Source organism: Anabrus simplex, chromosome 2 (assembly GCF_040414725.1).
Source record: "Anabrus simplex isolate iqAnaSimp1 chromosome 2, ASM4041472v1, whole genome shotgun sequence".
In the NCBI taxonomy this organism is placed as follows: domain Eukaryota; kingdom Metazoa; phylum Arthropoda; class Insecta; order Orthoptera; family Tettigoniidae; genus Anabrus; species Anabrus simplex.
The window spans coordinates 328,115,915-328,141,440 of NC_090266.1; the positions used below are offsets into that span (position 1 = coordinate 328,115,915).

At 41.9% G+C, this 25,526-nt stretch overlaps 1 protein-coding gene across 1 annotated transcript in view; it reads left to right on the plus strand.

Annotated features, from left to right (window-relative positions):
* The window catches only part of LKRSDH (lysine ketoglutarate reductase/saccharopine dehydrogenase), a 232,130-nt gene that overhangs the window by 187,954 nt on the left and 18,650 nt on the right, over positions 1-25,526 (plus strand). The window contains exon 15 of the mRNA XM_067140684.2: positions 16,221-16,389. Coding sequence (XP_066996785.2) covers positions 16,221-16,389 — 169 coding nt within the window. The remainder of the gene's footprint in view (positions 1-16,220; positions 16,390-25,526) is intronic.

The following is a 25,526-nucleotide window of genomic DNA, read 5'->3' on the forward strand; positions in this document are numbered from 1 at the left end:
TAGTTCACCGAAATTTATCTTCATCTTATTCTGAATGACATCTACAACCTTATAGACTATGTCAACCTTGCCTTCCTTCTCACCTTCTTCCACACCATATATAAATATATCTTTCTTCATTCTCTCCTGACTGTGCCCTTCTGCTTCCTTCTTCATCTTCTAGATGTTTTACCATCCCTCTTAATAACTCTATTTCTTTCTCATTGTTGCACGTTCTGTTATTCAATTCTTCTGTCTTTGTTTCTATCCATTTCTTCATATTATCTCTCTCCTTTCTCTGCTCTTCCATCGTGTTCTTTATTTCTAGCACCTTATCCCAAAGACAATTTTCTTGTATAACTTCCCTCACTCACACCTTAAGTGCTGCCAAATCTTCCAAGCTGAATTTGCCACTGGTATTTGGGCCTGGGTTTAAAACCAGACCCCCAATAACCTGTAACACAGCTAACACTATTGCTACCAGCACCGCTTCACCCATTTTTACCACCTCTTCTCTTTTTACCACTCCATTCTTGAACTCCTTCCTCTGCTTCCACTGCCACCTCCCAATCGCGGCCCGATACTGGTCAATACCGACCATGTTCACGGCACGCACTGCACAACGCGACCACGCTCCTCGCTTGCTCAAGCTAGACTGCTGAACAAAAATCATCACGTGATGAGACCAATATAAACATCCACAAACAACATCTACAAGCTATGCACCACAACTGTACCAAGTTCTTATGCATGATATCTTACGGATAAGACGACTGTCCATCTTAACACCAATAAAATCATCACCGTGGAAACTAATTTTCTCTGGTTATTACTGTAAGTGAAACAAACCCAGTCACCTCACTACACTCTGTTAATCAAAAAACATCACCACGTAAAGAAATATTCTGTGGACTAGATGCAAGACAAAAGCCATGTTCAATCAATAAAAAACCCAACAACAAAGCGCTGAACACTTGGCCTATAATTTCCTCTAGCTATAGTCAGTTCTGTGCCCAACAACACATATCTCCAGATTACCTACCAAACACTACCCACAGTGTGCATTTACTCGGAGAGGAATAATCCAGAGTCTTACTTAAAAAAGAACACTATGCAGCATCTTCCACCAACTGCTCACCGGGAACGTGAATTAGCGAGTAATGCACACGTCATTACTCCGTAATGGTACAGTAATTCACCCGTAGAGAACTCGTACAGCAAAGATTTCGTAGTGGTAATCGTCATCAACAGCAACTGCAATGGTCATGAACAGAAGTAGTAAACACCTCGTTGCATAATCTTCACTGCTAGGCCATGTGCACAGACTATTACCCAGACAGAAATGTATACAAAATACATATAATGTTGCACATATGCAATATTCCCTAACTACACATTCTTCTTACAATATTATGTTCTTAGATCTTAATTTAACAAACTCATATGATATCCACTACCGGTACTTTATATTACAATTTATTTTACAAAACTTTCGTAACCTAAAATCGGAGATCGTACTCTTGTACAGTTACAAACTAACCGTAATACAGATACATCGAGTTTTATGTTTTAGGGGCCCCTCTGAAGCACCCTAATCCCCATAATTTTTGAACAACTTATAGCTAAAATCCCACTTGCCCTTATCCTAATCTCAAATGCCATGTTTTGTGAAAATTCCTCGACCAGTTTTTCCGTGATGCTGTGACAGACGGACAAAAATTAAACTAAACTCGACACGGGCTAATATTTGTCCCGTCCAGTATAAAAAGTATCAGGTTAATATTAAAAAAGTACGGACAGAACGACGATTTGATATATATATAAAGTAGCTTGTCCTGACTGACTGACTGACTGACTGACTGACTGATTCATCATCGCCGAGCCAAAACTACTGGACATAAAGAAATGAAATTTTGGGGATATATTCATATTAAGATGTAGGTGCTCGCTAAGAGAGGATTTTTGGATATTCCGTCGCTAAGGGGGTGAAAAGGGGGTGAAATTTTAAAATGAGTGTGTCTATATCTCAAAACTTTAAAAGTTTACAGATGTGAAAATTGGTATTTAGAATCTTCCTTAAAAATAAGGAAACACGTATTTTTTTGTTTTCAGAAAATACCAATAGGAGGGGTGAAAAAGGGTGAAAAAGTGGTTGAATGCATTTAATCAGGATACCGGTACTTATATCTCAGAAACTGAAGATATTACAGACCTCAAAATTGGTACTTTTGATCTCTTTCAAAAATAAAGAAACACATTTTTTTTGTTTTTGGAAAATCCAATTAATGTGAGGGTGAAAAGGGGGTGAATTTTTAAAATGAGTGCATCTATATCTCAAAAGTTTTAAAGTTTAGAGATGTAAAAATTGGTATTTAGAATCTTCATTAATCATAAAGGAACACGTATTTTTTGTTTTCGGAAAATCCCAATAAGAGGGGAGAAAAGGGGTGAAAAATGGGTAGAATGCCTTTAAAGAGAATACTTATATCTTAGAAACTGAAGATATTACAGACCTGAAAATTGGTGTTTGGGATCTCCTTTAAAAATAAAGAAACGCGTATTTTTTTGTTTTTAGAAAATCCAATTAATGGTGGGGGTATAAGGGGGATGATTTTTTAATATGAGTGTATCTATACCTCAAAACTTTTAAAGTTTATAGATGTAAACATTGGTATTTTGAATGTCCTTTAAAAATAAAGAAACACGTATTTTTTGTTTTTGGAAAATCCAATTAATCGGAGGGTGAAAAGGGGGTGAATTTTTAAAATGAGTGTATCTATATCTCCAAACTTTTAAAGTTTGCAGATGTAAAAATTGTTATTTAGAATCTTCATTAAAAATAAAGAAACACGTATTTTTTGTTTTCGGAAATTCGCAATAGGAGGAGTGAAAAGGGGTGAAAAAGCGGTTGAATGCCTTTAATGAGGCTACTTATATCTCAGAAACTGAAGATATTACAGACCTGAAAATTGGTATTTGGGATCTCTTTTAAAAATAAAGAAACACGTATTTTTGGTTTTGGAAAATCCAATTAATGGGGGGTGAAAAGGGGGTTACTTTTAAAATGAGTGTATCTATATCTCAAAACTTTATAGTTTATAGATGTAAAAATTGGTATTTAGAATCTCCTTTAAAAATAAAGAAACACGTATTCTTTTGTTTTCGGAAAATCCCAATAGGAAGGGTGTAAAAGGGTGAGTAATGGGTTGAATGCCTTTAATGAGGCTACTTATATTTCAGAACCTGAAGATATTACAGACCTGAAAATTTGTATTTGGGATCTACTTTAAAAGTAAAGAAGCATGTATTTTTTCGTTTTTGGAAAATCCAAATATTGGCGGGTGAAAAGGGGGGTGAATTTTTTAAAATGAGTGTGTCTACATCCTAAAACTTTAAAATTTACAAATGTAAAATTGGTACTTAGAATCTTCTCTAAAAATAAAGGAACACGTATTTTTTTTTTTGTTTCCTTAAATCCCAATAGGAGGGGTTTAAAAGGGTGAAAAATGGGTGAATGCCTTTAATAAGGATACATATATCTCAGAAACGAAAGATATTACAGAACTGAAAATTTGTATATGGGATCTCCTTTAAAAATAAAGAAACACGTATTTTTTAGTTTTTGGAAAATCCAATTAATGGCGGTTAAACAGGAGTGACAAAATGGGGTGAATTTTTTGAAAGACTATATCTACAGAATATCTTGGAAACGTAAAATGTTACAGACGTAAAAAGTGGGTGTTTGGAATCTCCTGTAAATGTAAAGAAACATAGGTGTTTTGCTTTGGGAAACTCCACTTAAGGGGAACTCAAAAGGGGTGAAATTTTAAAATGAGAATTTTTACAGTATATCTCAAGAAACTTAACATGTTACAGAAGTGAAAAATGGTATTTTTTTATCTCTATTAAACATAAAGAAAGGTGTATTTTTAGTTTTCGGAAATACCACTTGGGTGGAGCGGGGGGGGGGGGGTAAAAGTGACTGAAAATGGTGTTGAATTCTTTTAATTAGGCTACTGATATCTCAAATATGAAGATGTTACAGACGTGAAATTTGATATTTGGAATCTGCTTTAAAAGTAAAGAAACACTTATTGTCGAAAAATCCAATGAAGGGGGGGGGGGGGTGAAAGAATTGGAAAATTAATTGAAATTCACTTGGGGAGGAGGGGAGTAGTATGAAATGAAGTGCAAAAAGTAAATTATTTTTATGGGGATACTTATATCTCAAAGCTGAAGGTAATAGACGTGAACATTGGTGTTTGGAATCTCCCTTAAACATAAAGAAACAAGCCTTCTTTTAATTTTTCTTGGGGTGGGGGAGGTGGCGGTAAATAAACTTAACGGCGGTGGGGTGTAGAAGGAGGTGAGACCAATTGATTTTACTGCTATTAATGTACTTATAAGGATCCTCCGTTGCTCAGGCGCAAGCGTGCCGGCCTCTCACAGCTGGGTTCCGTGGTTCAAATCCCGTTCACTCCATGTGTCATTTGTGCTGGACAAAACGGAGGCGGGACAGGTTTTTCTCCGAATACTCCGGTTTTCCCTGTCATCAGCCATTCCAGCAACACATAATAATAATAATAATAATAATAATAATAATAATAATAATGTTCCGGACCATCGTCAAATGTGCGGACCACGCTGGAAACTGCTCCTGGACGGGTAATGACTAAGAATGCAGCCCGGCCGCGGGTTCAGTGCCGCCAAGGCACCCAATATGACACCACGCTGGATCTCCTAAAGGATTTTATCCATATTAAAAATGATTATAGGAAAAGATGGCACAGATTTACGGACCCAGCTGACCGGGAGGAATACCTGAGCCTAACACGGGAAGTACGAAATCGATTGCTGAAAAGGAAGATTGAAAAATGGGAGGAAACGTGCCGTAAAATAATAGAAAACGAGTCAGATCGGGAATTATGGTGGATTCTCGCAGAAATCGAGTCAGATCGCGAATTTCGGAGGATTATATATCTAAAACAATAAGCATTCAATTATAAATTTCAGTATAATACCGTAGCGAAGCACGGGTATCTTGCTAGTATATATATATATATACAGAATACAAGTAAATTATGTCTAATAGCATATTGTTTTCGCTGTGGAAGGTACATTAATATTGCTCCCCATTTGGAGCTCATGACAGAAGATAGTTATTCAAAAAGTGTAGGGTACTTTATGTTATTACTAGATGCTTCAAGAAACTTAGGAAACAGTTTAAATTGCAGGAGAAATTGGCAGTTAATGAGTTAAGTAAACGGAGTATATGCGTTACTTATGTATTTTCACAATAAGTCATTAATGAGAGGTATTGTGTATATAAAGCTATTCAACGTATCAATTTTTTCTCACATTGTCGACAGTATGAGGAGTTACCAATCTCACTTCCTGCTCTACTTCTTCCTACGAGGGATACTGTTCATTTTCATATAGTAATCTAAGTTCGTACTAATTTGTTCATAGCAATGCTTGAAGTCGCCCGAAAGAGACAGAATTCATATTCATAACATTGACACACCAGAATGTTGTATTTTGAGAACTTAAATTCACCATACTCTTAAAGGAATGAATCGCCACGCATAATCCCACACCAAGCACGCAACGTAACATTGGTAATTAGTGATATACTAATACTAATTTCATGATAGGGAACTTCTAGCAATATTATAGCTTTATCTTACCAGGCGCTAGTTGTAAGAGTGAATACTGTGAAAGAAGACATAATGTCCCGGAACTTGGAACATAACTGACCTTTTCCGAAATATAGTATAGTTGCAAACACACATGTCGCGAGCACCGATTCGCAACACGTCCTTCCGTGGGAAATTATGGGGCGAGCGCATCGAACGAGATTCGATACGTGACCTCCCAGTCAGAAATCCCTAATAATCATGAGTGGTTTAAGCGTAATATATATAAAGGGAAGATACAGCAAAAACAGTGGAAATGAATGATTAAGTGTAATAGAATATCAGTGCAGTGAATAAGTGCAGAATTACAATTATAATTAAAAGCATTTCTTAAAGCTAGTCTCAACTTGGAACATTTCAGTGAGCTGAGAATGAGGCAAACTTGTGCAATCAGAATATTGGTCAGAGAAGCAAGTAAACAGACTAGAAGGTCATTGTTAGAAGCTTTTAGTGGGTGGGCCAGGAAAAACAAACCTGTTGTTAGTCACGTAGCAAGGTGCCCTGTAAAAATAAGAACGCATGCTGTGGTGCAATAATTATTTGCAGATGGATTCTCGTGAAGGTCACCAGTTACATGCAGTAGCGTAGCCAGGATTTCAGTTTGGGGGGGGGGCATTCATCCAGAATTTTATTTTGATAGGTGTCGAAACTTCCATAGTTTAGGTGGTGTAGAATACCGAAAAAGGAAATGAGTGTCCTTGGATCCAAGTAAGAGTGGTGGATTCGTGCGGATTCCGGAAGCTAATAGTAATTTCCTTCTTCTTCTTCTTCCCCACTTATCCACATCTGTGGGGTCGCGGGGTGCGAAATGTGTCGCACGTGTGGATTTGGCCCTGTTTTACTTCCGGATGTCCTTCCCGACGCCAACCCTATATAGAGGGATGTAATCAGTGTTGTATGTTTATTTGGTGGTTGGTAATGTAGTATGTTGTCTGAATATGAATATGTTAGGACAAACACCCAGTCCCAAGCCAGAAGAATTATTCAGACGCGATTGAAATCCCAGACCCAGCCGGGAATCGAACCCGGAACCGTCTGAACCGAAGGCCTCAACACTGATCATTCAGCCAATGAGTCGGACTCCGGAAGCTAATATTAATTCACATTATATATAAAATGCTCAATAAAAGAACTTTCGTTAAAACTCCTGGGGTGTCTGGACTCCTTGGACGACAACCCCCCGGTACCCCGGCTACCTCTGTTACTCCCATCCCAACATAACTGCAGCATTTCATATATTCCGCGTAGAAGTGAAATGAATGCAAGAATAAACACTTTGAGTAAGGATGCAATACTCTGGTTTAGAACAAATACGGTAATGTAATAATAATAATGGTCATGTGAGAAGCAATAAAGAAGTGACATTTTATACAAATAATGCGGCAAAGATACACACACAAACACACACGCGCGCTCTTGCGAATACAGGTTTCTCGTCCTTCTTGTCCATGGCTAGATGATGAAGGCAAGAGAATGATGGCCCACCGTGATTCGTTATTTCGACATTATAAACAAACCCGAGATGACACAGACTTCGAATCTAACCGCATCTTAAGAAATCGCACAAAGCAGTTAATCAGAAATTTAAAAAATGCATATATTTTCGGATTTTAGCTAACAACTCAAATTCTAATCGCGCATGGGACCAACTTAGAGCTCTGGGAATAGGAAAACATCAACAGAGACAGAAAACTCCTGATATTCCACTTGACGAACTGAACGATTACTTTAGTAGAATAAATATTCAACCTACCCAAATTAACTGCACCGACTCACCGCCCTCCCCTCCAGCCAATCCGCCATTCACATTTCACAGTGTCACAGAAAATCAGGTGAAAAGGCTTTGTACTCGATTAAATCAAAGACTACAGGTGTATATGATATTCCTATTACTTTTATACATAACATTATGGGTGCTATCTCGCCTATACTGACGCACATACTGAACTACTGTTTACTAAGCGGAACTTTCCCTACTGTATGGAAAACAGTCAATATTATATCGGTACCTGAGAGTTTAGACCCACAATCACCCTCTGACTATCATCCTATGTCCGTACTCCCTGCGCTTTCTAAAGACTTGGAACGTTTAGTATACGAGGAAGTTCTGGAATACCTAAATAAAAATGCTCTTTTGGACCCTTTGCAATCTGGATTTGAGAAGGGTCACAGTACCGCGACAGCACTTATGAAGGTTACCGAAGACATTAGAAACGCTATGGACAAACGACTGCTCGCTATACGTATCCTTCTTGACTTCAGTAGCGCCTTTGACACTGTACTAATTCCGACTATGATACAGAAAATGTAACTGCTAAATTTCGACCTGGCTGCGCTTACGGTTTTTAGTTCTTATTTGAGTAACCGTCAACAGCGTGTAACAGTAAACGACAAGGCCTCTAAATGGAAAATGAAACTTAGTGTTGCCCCACAGGGCAGTATTCTACGGCCCCTAAGTTTCTGTATTTATATCAATGACATACCATCTGTGACAGGAAATAACACACATGACCTCTGTGCTGACGATCTTTAAATAGGCTATATCGACACTGCAAGACAAGATATTAACAGGGACCTCCGACGACTCAGTGTACATGCACAACGAAGCTCTCTTATACTAAACTGCAAAAAAAAAAAAAAAACTCAGACAATTATAATTGGATCACGAAAATTACTGAGCTTCTCAAACAATGTCGCAATCCCGCCTATCCTACTGAATGGTAACATTATTCCCTACAGTAAAACGGTTAAAAATCCCGGCGTAATGATGAATGTAACAGTTGATTGGTCTGATCAAACGAAAGAAATACGTAAAAAGATTTTTGGAATACTTCACCCTCTTAAACGACAGAGGAATGTATTTCCATTTGAGCTACATGCCAAACTAATACAGACACTCATTCTCCCTATTCTTGATTATTGTGACGTTGTTTTAGTTGACATGACGAGAGAAGAAACACTTAAACTTCAACGAGCACTGAATTCCTGCCTGCGATTTATTTACAATATCGGGTACGATGTTCATATCACCCCATACTATCAGGCTGTCTCATGGCTGATGTCTGATAAACGTCGGCAGCTACACACTTTAACGATGGTGATCCGAGTGGTAGCTGAATGTCAGCCAATGTATATTTCTACTAAATTCATCTTTTTATCATCATTTCACAACATTAATAAACGTTCTAGATCCATTCTTTCTATTCCACTGCACCGCACAAATAAAATTATTAGATCATTTGTGGTGACTGTCACCAGATTATGGAATTCCCTGCCATTTCAGGTCAGAGAAACTAGCTTTTTTAAATCACGATTTAAAGTCACCTGCCGCGACTACCTGCTGAGGACAGCTGACTGAATGGTTGAAGTATGAATGTGTGCGTTCCTGTGGTTTAGCCATGTTTAAGAGTTTTTAATATTAATTAGTTCTAATATTAATTTAGTAAATAATTTATTTAAATTTATTTTAAATTCTATTAATTTAAGTAGTTTTAACTATTTTAAGAATCTCAGTATTTTATTTAAGATTTTGATTAGCATGTGGTTAAGTGTACGAGAGGGCCTGGAGCCCTAACTTCGCCACTGTACTGAAGGCACTAATAAACAGACAAATAAATAAATAAATAAATAAATAAATAAATAAATAAATAAATAAATAAATAAATAAATAAATAAATAAATAAATAATGTAAAGCGTATGGGTATAGATATTTTGTTAGTTGGTAAAGAAAAATACACGTTACAACAAATGCTATGTAGGGTTTACCTTGTCCTGTTAGTTTCCAACGCGGCTAGGGCCACGCAGCTGTGAGCTTGCATCCGGGAGATAGTGGATTCGAACCCCACTGTCGGCGGCCCTGAAAATGTTTTCCCGTGGTTTCCCATTTTCACACCAAGTAAATGCTGGGGCCGTACCTTAATTAAGGCCACGGCCGCTTCCTTCCCACTCCTAGGCATTTCCTATCCCGACGTCGCCATAAGACCTATCTGTGTCGGTGTGACGTAAAGTAAATTGTTAATTACTTTTCCACGCAAGTCTGGGATACAGAATATAGTAGTATGAAGTTAGAGTTTCGTGACGCTAATATTCGTATCTATAATTTTTATTAACGTGCCAGAAATCAACGACACTGAGCTGTTGCCATTTCAACACCGTTTTAAGGGTTCGATCCAATCCGGGATTTGAACCTGCGAACTCAGACTCAGAAGGACAGCGACTCAACCAACTGAGCCACATGAAAAGGAGGCGTTTGTGATTATTGTTATAAATAGATGCAGCTAGTATTTTTACAAAGGTTTAATGAGGAGCATTTATTAAGGCGTACGTTTTCTTACTGTCCAAAACGCACGAGGCCGGACAGAAGAACTAGCTGGAAGCTAAGGAGCCTTGCAGGGGTGTCGCTCCCTTCTCTGTTCACTTTTCCAAATTAAACTCCATGACATAACAGCCCCGAAGCGCCATCGCCTACCAAGCGACGGCTGTTCAGCCCGGAGGCCTGCAGATTACGAGGTGTCGTGTGATCAGCACGACGAATCCTCTCCGCTGTTATTCCTGGCTTTCTAGACCGGGGCCGTCATCTCACCGTCAGATAGCTCCTTAATTATAAACACGTGGGCTGAGTGTACCTCGAACCAGCCCCCAGATCCAGGTAAAAGTCCCTGACCTGGCCGGGAATAGAACCCGGGGCCTCCGGTAAGAGGCAGGCACGCTACCCGTACACTGTGGAGCTGGCTGGTACTTTTAGGTCTCCTTATTTTTGAATGTGACTTAAGACATCCTGCATTCGATTCCCGGCACTGACAGAGTTAAGAAAGGCATGGAATGGGGAGGATACAGCCTTGTTTTTGGGTGCAGTAGAGTTTCCCTTGAGTCTCTCGTAATCGAAATATATACGGCCTGGAAGGTAGTCACCTTCACGGGGTGTAGTACCAAAGTGGTTCCTTTTTTTTAAGAAGACAAAAAATGATTCTACTTCCTCACAAACGAAGAACGATATTATCAATTTTACGAACAGTTTCAATAATGCAGCCGGTTTATGTTAAGAGTACAAAAGCTCTGATTGTACATGGTAACAATCAAAACCAACAATATCTACTGAAGATCCGTCACTGCACTCGGTAGGAATGGCTTTCTTTTCATATTCACCGGGCGAGTTGGCCGTGCAGTTAGGGGCGCACAGCTGTGTGCTTGCATCCGCGAGATAGTGGGTTCAAACACCTCTGTCGGCAGCCCTAAATATGGTTTTCAGTGGTTTCCCATTTTCACACCAGGCAAATGCTGGGGCTGTGCCTTAATTAAGGCCACGGTCGCTTCTTCCCACTCTCAGCCCTTTCCTTTCCCATCGTCGCCATTGAAGACCTACTGTGCGACGTAAAGCAAATTCTAAATAAAAAATAAAAAATCTTTTCACAAGTCCTTCCAAGGAAAAGTTGTATCCACACTACTGGCCTAGACTTACACCCCACCCACTGAAATTATTTTGTGGGTACGCCACTGCATCCACTCATCATTTAAGGTACAAGATAAACCCGAAGAATGGTTGAATGCTCAAAATACACCACCATAAATGATGCGATTATGGCTCAAAAGTATAAAGAAAGGTAAGGGACGGGATCTAGTGTTTTAAGTAGAATCCGTATCAATAGAACGTGACTTCCCATTTTAAAAATGTTTCATGTATCGACTGCGATTCAAGCCTGGGCCGTCCTGATGATAAGATAGAAGCATTGGAACTGAGTTATCACGCCCGCCAATTACAAAGTATTTACCCGCACTTTTGATGGTGCCATTTGAGGTTCCAATCAGTCCCCGGGCATTTGACAAAATATATAGGCCTACCTATCGAACTTAGGCACGCATCCGCGATTGTCTTGGCACTGTAAGAATTAAAAAAACAAACTTTTTCATAACTTACCGAGGATGCACATAGTGTTGGCTTTTTAGTGACAAAACGGTCCCTCTTCAAAAAATGTTACTTATATGGCACAAAATGAGGAACTAACGTGCAGATCACAATCCTGTCACAGTCTTCCCAACGCTGCAACTCAAACACAGCACATCTCTCAACCACGGTGCAACCCGAGGATGCCTAGGATATTGTTGTTTCCTGGAACAGATCTGCAAAAGCTGACACGATGTTGTAAGCTTGCAGCTGTTTCTGGACGTGGCCCACGCTATCCCGGTGGTCACGTTCCGGCCCCCTACTGAGTAATCCCCTGCTAATTGGCCCTTTCTTCATGTCTTGACATTTGTCAATACACGGTTTCAATCCCAATACTGGGGCCTCTACAGGGAAATATCCTCGCGCATCACAATCCTAAGTGTCTTTCTTTCATTCAAGCAGTACAAATATGGAGAATTATGTATGTCCCTATTGAGCCCTACTAATAGATTCTTGTCGCTACGTTAATTTAACATTTTGGCGTACGTTTTTAAGTTGTTCGTACCGTACGTAAAACAAAGGCTAATCCTCGCTCTAGTTTCAGGAAATATTTTGGGGGGGGCCCGGCCCCCCTGGGCCCCCCCCCCCTGGCTACGCCAGTGGTTACATGTACATCCATGAGACGGGTGGGACCACACTTGAAGTAACCAATAGGAAGTTAACAGATCAGTGATGTGAGGGAACATAGTAGTAGGGGATGAGTTGTTCCAGAAGCTCAGAGAAGTGATACAGGGGAGTGACAAGGGAGCCTCTTGGTCATTCTGTCATTCTTGGCCATTCTGTGTGATTCTGTGGTCATTCTGTTAGTCGTAATTCTGGTGTCATTCAGGCAGTTAACATTAACATTAGAACATTAGAAAGGAACATTCTCTTGGGAAGGGACGGACACTAGATCACTTGGCAGAGAACAGACTCTGTAGAATAAAGTCAGTGAAGGTAGAAGTATATGGAGTCAGTCATATCAGGCAGTAGTTGAGCCTGCCATCAGTCAGTGAAGACAGCAGTATAAGAAGTTATTTAAATTAGGCAGCAATTAAGACTGTCAAGCAGTAGAACTGGTTAGCAGTGTCCCACAGGGCAAAGTACAGAGACAGTACATAGAGAACACACTGAGTGTTCGAAGGAGACTGTAGCTTCAGTTAGCATTCAGTGTTTGAGTCCTGAAGCCGTCAAGGAAGATTCAGAGGAACACCACAACAAGGATTCAAGAGAGAAGCAAGAAGAAAGAAGCTTCAAAACCCGAGATAAGTATCAACTAGTTAAGAGACTTTAAAGACTGAAGGGAATTTATAAATGTTGTATAGTTTGTTTAAATAAATTAGAGTAAGAATTTAATGGTGTCAGAAAGTGTTTTATATCAAGGTCAATCTGATACTCGAACCCAAGTCCTCAGCCTGTCCTGTTCATAGAATACGACACACACTGCCTGACCCAAAAGTTAAACACCTAGAAGGAGTAGTCCAGTATTATCCTATTTCGGTATACACGAATACCATTGATGTGTGAGTAAATGATAAGGCTTCGGCCACAGTGCAGGCGGCGAGCGGAGCGTTGCGTTCTGTGGCGGCAAAGATGAGACTCAAACCTGCGTTAGCAAATGCATGTGGCCATAGTGCCAGCGGCGCGTCATTTTGGAGGGGAAGTTGGCTCAAGGACAACGCTGCCTGCCGCCAGCCGCTCACTCCTGTTTGAGATTTCAGCTGCGCCGCCCGCAATGACTGTTCGTGAGTTAACAGGAGAGGAGATGTAAGTGCTAATTTCTGAAGTTCAAACCTGAACTTTCCTATGGAACGACTGAGAGAAGAACGTCGAAAACCTAATAGTGAGAAGGGAAGCCCGGAAAGAGATTGGAACGATCTTAAAAATACCAGATAAATACAGTTAAAAATCAATCACGGTTATGGACATAAACATTATTGTCTTTAATGCATCATATTATTATTATTATTATTATTATTATTATTATTATTATTATTATACGCCCTATTTTTATTGTTTAATTAATATCATTATCCTTTGTAATATATTGGCGATATGAAAACTTGTGTTCGTCATTACATCTGACTTTTATGAGTCTCTGGAAGTTGGTGACTTGCTTCTCCAGTCGCGCCTTAAGTTTTAGAAAAAAGTCAAAAGTTTGAATGGACATAAAGTATATTTGAAAAATCTTAGCAGGAAATCAATTCAGTTCTCCATATAAATTGTGAAACTCCCCATGCATTTCACGTTATTTATTTACTGGATGATTACGAAATTCTCTCCTAGTCCTGCGTCGAATTCTTCAGTTTAGATAAAAAAAATCTAAAACCAGAAATAAACGAGAAACCTTTGAAACTGCCATTATCTAATCACTGTGTGCAGGGGAGACACCGCGCCGCTTACTGACTCTCGCTAGATGTCCACACAGGCGCTCTCTCCTCCCCACTCTTCAACTTTTTGATAGTGGCAACGCTCCGCTCGCCGCCTGCACTGTGGCCGAAGCCTAAGACTTACAAGGATCTGGAATGTGTAGAACGCCCACCATAGTGCATTCGTGATGGCACCGTCCTGTTGTTGATAAGTTATTGCCAGTCAACTGCTGTGAGTCAGACAGTTAACCAAGACGTGCAGAGAGGACTACGTACAGTACAAAGCACCCATGATGCCTCGCAGACGTGTTAGACAGCCTATCCACCAATTTACAACATTTGACAGAGGCCGCATTATGGGACTGCATGAGGCTGGTTGGTCATATTGTACAATTGCCAGGCATGTGGGCCATTCAGATGTCACAGTGGCCCGATGTTGGACTGAATGGGTGCATGAGGGCACTCAATCACGTCGCGCAGGTTCGGGTCGACCAAGAAACACCCCACTGAGGGTGGGCCGTCGTATCGTGCGCCAAGCATTGCGAGATCCCATAACTTCGGCACCCACCATACGCGAACGTGTACTGGAGACATCCTGAGTTCCCGCACAGTGTCTCGAAGACTCGCATCCGCCGGATTGTGGTCCTACTGCCCCATGCGTCGGTTGCTGTTAACACCAGAACTCCAACGTCTGCGTTTGGAGTGGTGCATTGCCCGGGAGGCATGGACAGAGGGCGAATGGCGTCGCATCATGTTCAGTGATGAGTCCTACTTCTCCATAACCTCCGATGACCAACGTGTACGGGTTTGGTGGCGTCGAGGGAAGAGGGTAGGTCCTGCCCATATTGTGGAAAGACACACAGGAGTAATACCTGCCATCATGGTGTGAGGTGCCATAGGATATGCGTTCTGCTCACCTCTAATAGTGCTTCGGCAGACTTTGAAGGCACGGCGATATGTCACAGATATTCTGCGTCCGCACGTCCTATCCCTTATGGAACAGTACCCTAGGACAGTGTTCCAACAAGATAATGCACGTCCGCACACACAGCGAGTGTGTCTATGGACTGCCTAGATCATGCTGAGGTCCTCCCGTGGCCAGCAAGATCCCCGGACCTCTCCGTCATTGAACACGTGTGAGATGACATTGGAAGGGGACTCCGTCCCAGTACTAACCTGCAGGATCTGGAGGGACAGCTGCAACAAATGTGGACGAACTTGCCTCAGGAGAGTATCCAAAGCCTGTTTGACACCATTCCGAACAGCATAAGGGCATGCACTGCGGCCAGGAGCAGGGGGTGTTGCGACACCCTACTGACCTGGTGTCAACATTCCACCTGTAACCGCCAGGGGCCTTGTCTCATTCACAGATATTGTAATCAGCAATAAAGAACATGGTCTTTCAGCACCTGTAGTTTCACTGATGATGATGATGCTTGTTGTTTAAAGGGGCCTAACATCGAGGTCATCAGCCCATATGTAGTTTCATTCAATTTCAACCATTCCTTCTGGGTGCTTAACTTCTTTTTGTCAGGCACTGTAGTTAGTAAGTGCCTAAATTACATGGAGAAACATGTGATTGTGCATTTTGAAGTTTTCTAAAATGGATCTATGTATAGCTTTCTGGATGTCATTTCTTTCAAAAACGAACATTCCAAATTTGGTGATGGTGTCCTTCGTACGTGATAAATGACGACTACTGAGCACTTGGTTATTACCATTTTCCACCTTCTTTCGAGCCACCTTAAGATGTCATTATTTTAATATGGTAATAAAACGACAATACGCTTTTGGCGCTAATGTTTTGATGATATATTATTACGTTCCTATCTGTTTCTGTCTCTCTCTCGAAAGATACTTTTTTATGCCCAATATTATTTCGCATGGTAAAAGATGATGTGAAGATAATTATTACGTAATCTCACGAGTAGCACTACTGTCAGGCATTTGTGGGTGCTATCAGTACTCAGCCCGTGAAAGCTGCAACACGAACTTAAGCAGTTACATGAAATATTGATGTCCCTGTTGGAAATAATAATTTGAAACAAGAGAATTATTCCAAAATATGCAAACGTGTCCGTCATAAAATATTTTGCTAATCTTAAAATCAAATGTCCATAAATGAGATTAAATAAGAAATATTGTTGAGAAATTATCCTTCTTTCACAGGAAAATAAAGTGGTATCTGTTGCAACAACGAGTGTTTTAAGAATTCAATGAATATTCTATACATATGACTGGAACATTATTTACAGATTGTTGAAATCGCTGAAGGTGGAGAACTGATGTCTGAGGTCAATAGGCTGAACTTCCTTCCTGGATTTTCACTCGAGGGATTTCCAAACAGAGACTCTAGTATTTATGCCCGACTGTATGGAATCACTGAAGCTCGCACTATCCTACGAGGAACTCTGAGATTCCAAGGTGAGTGGGGATCGTTCTTGTCATTAAACAGTTTACTTTGGCTTTGAATGTGTTTCACTTAAGAACATTAAGTTTGAATGTGGTAATGAAACTAAGTAGCAATCTGGGACGTATTGTATGCTAGGGAGCTAAGAGCGAAAGGATAGAGCTCTGGCAACGATCTACTTCCGTAATCAATCAATCAATCAATCAATCAATCAATCAATCAATCAATAATGTGCATTTACGGCTCCAGTCCAGGTGGCAGATTCTCTATCAATTGTTTACCTATTCTTTGCTTGAACGATTTTCGAAGAAATTGGAAATGTATCGAACATTTCTCTTCATCAAATCAAATCAAAAATCTCTTTATTTGCAAATGAGGTGTCTTCCTCGGTGGCAGATGGTACACTAAAATACATTATTGTCAAGCACTAAATATTAAATTAACATAAAGAAAATTTTCCTATAATACAATATTATACAATTTACGCTAACAATGTTTTCTATTAAACACACAGTTTGCTTAAAGTGTTCATCCTTAATAAATGTACACTGACTGACAGAGCAAATGCAACACCAAGAAGGAGTGGTTCGAAAGGGATGAAAGTTGGGAAAAAAACAGAGACGGCACGGACGAATAATTGATGTTTAATTCAAACCGATATGCAGGTTACACAATGCGCACGGCATCGACTCAGTAGGATGTAGGGCCACCGCGAGCGGCGATGCACGCAGAAATACGTCGAGGTACAGAGTCAATAAGAGTGCGGATGGTGTCCTGAGGGATGGTTCTCCATTCTCTGTCAACCATTTGCCACAGTTGGTCGTCCGTACGAGGCTGGGGCAGAGTTTGCAAACGGCGTCCAATGAGATCCCACACGTGTTCGATTGGTGAGAGATCCGGAGAGTACGCTGGCCACGGAAGCATCTGTACACTTCGTAGAGCCTGTTGGGAGATGCGAGCAGTGTGTGGGCGAGCATTATCCTGCTGAAACAGAGCATTGGGCAGCCCCTGAAGGTACGGGAGTGCCACCGGCCGCAGCACATGCTGCACGTAGCGGTGGGTATTTAACGTGCCTTGAATACGCACTAGAGGTGACGTGGAATCATACGCAATAGCGCCCCAAACCATGATGCCGCGTTGTCTAGCGGTAGGGCGCTCCACAGTTACTGCCGGGTTTGACCTTTCTCCACGCAAACGCCACACTCGTCTGCGGTGACTATCACTGACAGAACAGAAGCGTGACTCATCGGAGAACACGACGTTCCGCCATTCCCTCATCCAAGTCGCTCTAGCCCGGCACCATGCCAGGCGTGCACATCTATGCTGTGGAGTCAATGGTAGTCTTCTGAGCGGACGCCGGGAGTGCAGGCCTCCTTCAACCAATCGACGGGAAATTGTTCTGGTCGATATTGGAACAGCCAGGGTGTCTTGCACATGCTGAAGAATGGCGGTTGACGTGGCGTGCGGGGCTGCCACCGCTTGGCGGCGGATGCGCCGATCCTCGCGTGCTGACGTCACTCGGGCTGCGCCTGGACCTCTCGCACGTGCCACATGTCCCTGCGCCAACCATCTTCGCCACAGGCGCTGCACCGTGGACACATCCCTATGGGTATCGGCTGCGATTTGACGAAGCGACCAACCTGCCCTTCTCAGCCCGATCACCATACCCCTCGTAAAGTCGTCTGTCTGCTGGAAATGCCTCCGTTGACGGCGGCCTGGCATTCTTAGCTATACACGTGTCCTGTGGCACACGACAACACGTTCTACAATGACTGTCGGCTGAGAAATCACGGTACGAAGTGGGCCATTCGCCAACGCCGTGTCCCATTTATCGTTCGCTACGTGCGCAGCACAGCGGCGCATTTCACATCATGAGCATACCTCAGTGACGTCAGTCTACCCTGCAATTGGCATAAAGTTCTGACCACTCCTTCTTGGTGTTGCATTTGCTTTGTCAGTCAGTGTATATTGTTTACAAAATTCTACTTATAATATCTCCAGTACTACTTACAAATATAGTCAACTGATATACAGTATGTGGAATTACTTCAAATGATACTAGGCCTATACAACTGGTATAAGATTAAAATTTACATTGCATTTATTTACTTATTATTATTATTTTTACCCATTCTGTAACCTCAGTAGCATAACGACCTGCTGCGTCTTAACCAGAGCCCCTTTTGCCACCACTTTTCAGAGTTCCTGAATGGCCTTCGCAGCTACTGTAGCGGTTCCAGGGCCCTCGAAGTCCCCACTGTACTTCACCCCTACAGGCAGTCCCCTACTTTGGCTGTCCAAACTCCTTAGAGCAGGGGATGGAATTAATTTATTCACACACATTTTTATTTACATTAACTGCACTGGTCGAATGCCCTCTAACATTTCATTTATTTTCTCTGTTCCTGTTTATTCTCTTCTTGAATATCTGTACAGATTTTGGAAAAGGATCAAACACTACCCCTGGTAAACTGTTCCACTCCTTCACACCCTTCCCAATGAATGAAAATTCACCCCAATCGCTTCTGCTAAAATTCCTTCTAATTTTATATTTGTGGTCAGTCCTGCCGATATAATTATTTTCCAACTGAAGCCTCTCATGGATATCTCCCCATGCTTCTTCTCCTGTAAAGACTCTATATAATCCTATAAGTCTAGTTTTCTCCCTTCTCTTACTTAAAGTTTCCCACCCAAGATCCTTTAACATTTTTGATACACTACTCTTTCTCCTGAAATCCCTTTTTACAAATCTTGCTGCTTTCCTCTGTACACTATCTATTTCTTTTATTAGGTACTCTTGGTGAGGATCCCAAACACTGTTTGTATATTCCAATAATGGACGAACCATACTTAAGTAACTTTTCTCTTTTAATTCTTTGTTGCATCCTTTAAGTAGCCTCATTATGACATGTAACGATCTGTATGATTTCCCAACAATGTCATCCACATGACCCTTCCAGTGCAAATTACTTTCAAATCTCACACCTAAGTATTTGCACTTGCCATCTTTTGGGATAGCTACCCCATTCAAAGTATGTTCAAATTCACTTTTAAAGCTCCTGTTTGTAAATGTTGTAACAGTTGATTTGCCTCCATTAACCTTCATAAATAATTCCATTCCCTAATTCTTTTTCCTATAAATGAATATTTGTCCCAATTTGACTCCGTTGTTATTATTGTTCCTTAATGTAATTAATAGTTAAATTATGAGTACATATGACTTGTTTTAGGTTGCAATAGACGGAATGTTCCTTCCTCAACTGCTGGAGTTCCGTAGTTGTGGGTTGAGAGCATTAATTCGTTCATTCATTCTTTCATTGATTCAATAACGAATGCTCTTTCCCCAGTTGGTGTTTATCCATGAATGGGAGAGGGGAAAGTTTTATTCGTGCATACAATAATTTACTCCATTAACTCATTCATGCATTAATTCATGCATAATGAAATGTACTCTCAACAGCTACTGTGGTTCCGTAGCTGTAGGCTGAGAACATTCATTAATGAATGCTCTCTCCCCGGTTGGTGGTTATCCCTGATCGGGGGAGAAGAGTTTTCATTCACTCATGATTTGAGACGTCCTGACCAGCGCAGCGCACACTGCCCCAGTGAATGTTGTCATGGTGTGGAGTGCCATTTCCTACGAATCCCACTCCCCACTGGTGATGATTAATGGCGTGGTGATACGTCCAGAAAATTGTGCAACCATGTGTTCTTCCCGCCCTGGTTTTTTTCGATAGTGATTTAACGTCGAACTAAAACATCGAAGGTTTTCGGTGACACAAGGATGGGAAACGGCTAGGATGGGGAAAGAAGCGGCCGTGACCTAGCTCCAGCATTTGCCTTGTGTGAAACTAGGAAACCGCCAAGAAGCATCTTCAGGGCTGCCGACGGTGGGATTTGAACCTGCCATCTCCCGAAAGCAAGCCCACAGCTACGTGGCCCTAACCGCGTGGTCTTCTCCTTCTGCTGCAGATCGACAAACGCGTTTTCTAGCAGGATAATACCCGACCTCAGACAGCACGCATAGCTCTGGCCTTGCCCTCGTGATGTCAACATGCTACCTTGGCCATCATGGTCTCTAGACCTCTAGCCAATTGAAATCGATGGGAACCAGACTGGACGGAAACATCGGGAAGCGGCAACTACGGCAGATTTGGAGTGCCAGTTGCACCAGCTGTGGCAGGCTGAATGCCCGACCGTATCGGCGCTTGTATCCGTGCTGTGGGTATTCTAAGACAGGACAAAGTGCATACTGCAATAAATGCTTGGTGAGGTGAAATATTACCATGTACTACCATGTCCTGTGCCTGTATTCATGTGCCCTGCGACGGTTCCTTCATAGTGCGCAACTGTTTTTGAAAATAGGTGTAATAAGAGGTGCTCTCGTGTTTCGGGGTCGCCAAAGCTGTTTTTCGTCCTGTAGGCCTGGATTATAGTCGTAACTTAGACTGGCTTGAGGAGCTGCGATGGGTTGTAGGCCTACTTAGCATTAGGAATACAGGTGAGACAGTCTATTGACATCCATTCTGGGAGTGGATTTTCTTGGTCGTTCACTTCAGCTCCTGGTGAATTCCGAGATTGTACCAGGCATATAGACCATGGATATTTCTTTCTCAATTCTAACCCCAGTAATCAACACATACATACGCAAATACAGGCACCAACATCACAAAGGAACCAGTAAGTAAGAACAATTTTTTTTTTTTTTAATATATTTGCTTTACGTCGCGCCGACACAGATAGGTCTTATGGCGACAATGGGACAGGAAGGGGCTAGGAGTGGGAAGGAAACGGCCGTGGCCTTAATTAAGATACAGCCCCAGCATTTGCCTGGTGTGAAAATGGGAAACCACGGAAAATCATTTTCAGGGCTGCCGACAGTGGGGTTCGAACCTACTATCTCCCGAATGCTGGATACTGGCCGCAATTAAGCGACTGCAGCTATCGAGCTCGGTGAGAACAAATATTTACCAGATAGATGAGTCATCTTTCACGAAGTAATTACAATTATAAAGACAACCATGATCAACAGAAAAAGGCTTTAACCTCATACATACATACATACATGTATAATGCCAAATCGAAGGTTCATCGTTTTAATTTTCCGATCTCCTCTGCACTATCGTTGAATAAGTGATTTTCTATTCACATGACAGAGCATTCAATACCAGCTGTTATTTTTATATTTGAGGGGATTAAATTAAACATCTCCGGTTGTTGCCTTCCAGGACCTTTAAGAGCTCTTTTGGGATACAATGCCGATACTCCTGCATCTTTTAAAACTTTATAGTCATTGAAGAGAAGCTTAACATAAATATAACGCCCTTGATCATTTTGTTTTCACGTGGTGAGTTGATCATATGACAGCCGTTCGGAAAATAGCAAAGAAAATTTTCCAAACAGGTCAGGTCTGTTACCAGCAGACCTTAAAATTGACTAGGGAAGGATATTTCCAATACCACTTTTCACTAACAATGACTTCGAGGTGACTCAATTGGAAATACAACTGCGGAATATAAACTGGCGGCCTCACCAGTTATAAACTGTTGGGATCTTATAAGGGAATCTTCCGAAATAAGTAATCGAGTTGTCATGGAATTCACATCATATCTGTCTATATACGAAATGTTAGCTGATGACCGAAAAAATGAACCCTGACTACTGTTAGAAGTAGGAGAACCGTGAGCATTGTTCATATTTAGTTAAGGAGGAACGATTGTTTAGAAGTATACTGCAGGAAAAACATGCAACATCCTCAAGGACTGTGTTCAGTGACACCAGGGTATAATATGTGCATACTGAGGGGCTGTTGTGTTAGTGATTCATTTATTACGAACATCGGCGATCAGATTGCGCTCAGGAGGCCTGTCCATGCGCACTCTGTTTTGACTCTGCAAGCAGTAACTGTAGCGAGATTAGAGATGAAGAGTGTTTGCAACATTAATTCAAGGGTGCAACAATACCTAGCCGACGAGTACGAGCTCCTGTTGAACAACTGCAGCCGTTTGAACGGGGTCGCATTATGGGCCTGCGGGAAGCTGGATGGACGTAACGACGGATTACTGCACGTGTTGGGCACAATGTGACTCTTTCAATTGGAAATACAACTGAGGAAGATAATCTGGCGGCCTCACCAGTTACAAATTGTTGGGATCTTATAAGGGTATCTTCTGAAATAAATAATCGAGTTGCCATGGAATTCTCATCACATCTGTCTATATACGAAATGTTAGCTGATGACCTTATGAAGAACCCTGACTAACACAACAACCCCTCAGTATACACATATTATACCCACGTACCACTGAACACAGTCCTTGAGGATGTTGCATGCCTTTTTCCGGCAGTGTACTTCTAAATAATCGTTCCTCCTTAACAAAATATAAACAATGCTCACGGTACTCCAACTGCTTTCAGCAGTGGTCTGTGGAACATTCCCACACCCGTAGACCAGGCTCCGAACGTCCACCTAGTACAGACGCATGCCAAGATCGACGCATTATGCGAGCAGCGGTGGCCCACCGCACATCATCCAGGAATGAAATCCGGTCACATGTTGCACCTGCTTAGTCACAAAGGACCATTGGGAACCATCTGCTTGCTGCAGGATTACGACCACGGATGCTTCTGGCCGGGCTACCACTGACACCACGACACCGCCAACCATGGCTGCCCTGGTGTCATGAAAGCTTCGACTGGAGAGGGGATCGGCGCTATAATGTCTTCAGTGACGAGAGTAGGTTCTGTCTGTATGTTACTGATGGACATACACGTGTTCGGCGTAGACCTGGTGAGCGGCCTATTCCAGAGTGTATTCGCTCACGACACCCAGGTTCCACCCCAGATTTCATGGTGTAGCGGGACCATCAGTTACAATTCGCGGTCATAGTTTGTGTTTATGCAGGGTAACGTAATCAGTGCCCGCTAAACTGCACAGGTTGTTATCCCCGTGCTACTGCCATTTCTTCGACAGGAAGGTGACATGCTTTTTCACCAGGCCATTGTACGTCCACATACAGCTGCTGCGACGCAAGGCGCTCTACGTGGTGTACAACAACTGCCCTGGCCAGCAAGATTTCTTGGATTTCTCGTCAATTGAACACGTATTGGACATGACGAAGCGGGAACTTCCGCATTCTCCAGAGCCTTCAAGAACCATTGCCGAATTGCATCTAAAGGTGCAAGGTGCTTGGGACAAACTATCGCAGGATGCCATTCAGCACCTTTATGATCGTTTGCATGCACGCGTTGCCACCAGACGGGGGTACAGTATGTAATGATGCGACTGTTTGGGCACCCTCTACTGTGAAATGTGCGTTTCATTGGGTCTGAAATTGTAATCATGGGTAACGGTTGAGTGCCCTAGTAAGTGGTCCTGAGAGTTGGGTTACCAGTTGCTACGGAATGGGAGTGAGCATCTCGCACATATTCTGAGTCAGTGGCCCTCCTTGTGCTCAGGCGGATAGAACTGTACAATCCATCGGTGGACTCTAACCCGTTAGAAGAGAGATCCTCACCTGGATTATGTGAAAGTAGGGTAGCATCCTGCTTCACGAATTTATCTAACTCAGGACATTTTAAGCAAGCCTCGGACCTAAGGGAGTAACAGATTCCCACTCCAATTTGACAGGCGAGGGACTCCTTGGAAACAACTTGGCGAACGAAATGGAATTCGATGGCGAGCTATCAGTATCAATGCGACTTATGGAAGAAAGAAAGTAGAACTGGCTGAGTCAGCAAAGTGGATATATCTGAATGTTCTAGGAGTAAATTATATTCGTGTAAGGGGAGATAATGAGGAAGAGATAGGAGATTATAACTTGACGGGTGTTAGGAAGGGAAGGGCAGAGTGTGTGTTGGGGCTTTTCGTCAGGAATAATATTGCACGCAACACAGTTTCTGTTAAGCACGTAAATGAGAGAATGATGTGAGTAGATTTAGCAGTTGGAAGAATTAGGACGAGAATTGTCTCAGCATATTCACCATGTGAGGGTGCGGATGAGGATGAAGTTGACAAGTTTTATGAAGCATTGAGTGACATCGTAGTCAGCGTCAACAACAAGGATGGGATAGTGCTTATGGGCAATTTCAATGCGAGAATTGGAAATAGAACTGAAGGATACGAAAGGGTGATTGGTAAATGTGGGGAAGATATGGAAGCTAATAAGAACGGGAAGCGTTTGCTGGACTTCTGTGCTGGTATGGGTTTAGCAGTTACGAATACATTCTTCAAGCATAATGCTATTCACCGCCACACATGGGAGGGTAGGGGTAGCAGATCCATAGTAGATTATATCGTCGCTTCACCGGTAAAACGTTGTATCCCACAATACTCTTCCTATCCATTATTCTCCTTAAGACTGGTCACGCCTCCCGGCCACATATGGATACGTACTCCATCAGAACAATGTCCGTTGTGTTCGTTTTCCGATGTCGATGATTAACGAAAATGAACCTTGCATGCATTGTACACTAGGAGTGCGTAAATACGTAATGCAAACGTACATTCCTACAGTACGGTACTGTAAGGTTCATTTTCCTTTACACATGGGCATAGGAACATGAACACAACAAAATTTGTTCTGATGGACTGCATATCCATACGTGGCTGGGAGGCGTGACCAGTCTTAAGGATAATAATTGATAGGAAGAGCTTTGTGGAATACAACCTTTTACCGGTCGAGCGACGAGATCTTAACCGACTTCGAAATCAGGAAGTCTGTTAGGAATGTACGGGGTTAGACAAAGCTGTAATCTTTCACCTTTCTTGTTCGTAGTTTACATGGATCATCTGATGAAAGGTATAAAGTGGCAGGGGGGGATTCAGTAAGGTGAAAATGTAGTAAGCAGTCTGGCCTATGCTGACGATTTTGTCTTAATGGCAGATTGTGCCGAAAGCCTGCAGTCTAATATCTTGGAACTTGAAAATAGGTGCAATGACCATGGTATGAAAATTAACCTTTCGAAGACTAAATTGATGGCAGTATGTAAGAAATCCAAGAAAACTGAATGTCAGATTGGTGATACAAAGACGGAATAGGTAGATAATTTCAAGTATTTAGGATGTGTGTTCTCCCAGAATGGTAATATATTAAGTGAGATTGAATCAATGTGCAGTAAAGCTAATGCAGTGAGTTAGCAGTTGCAATCA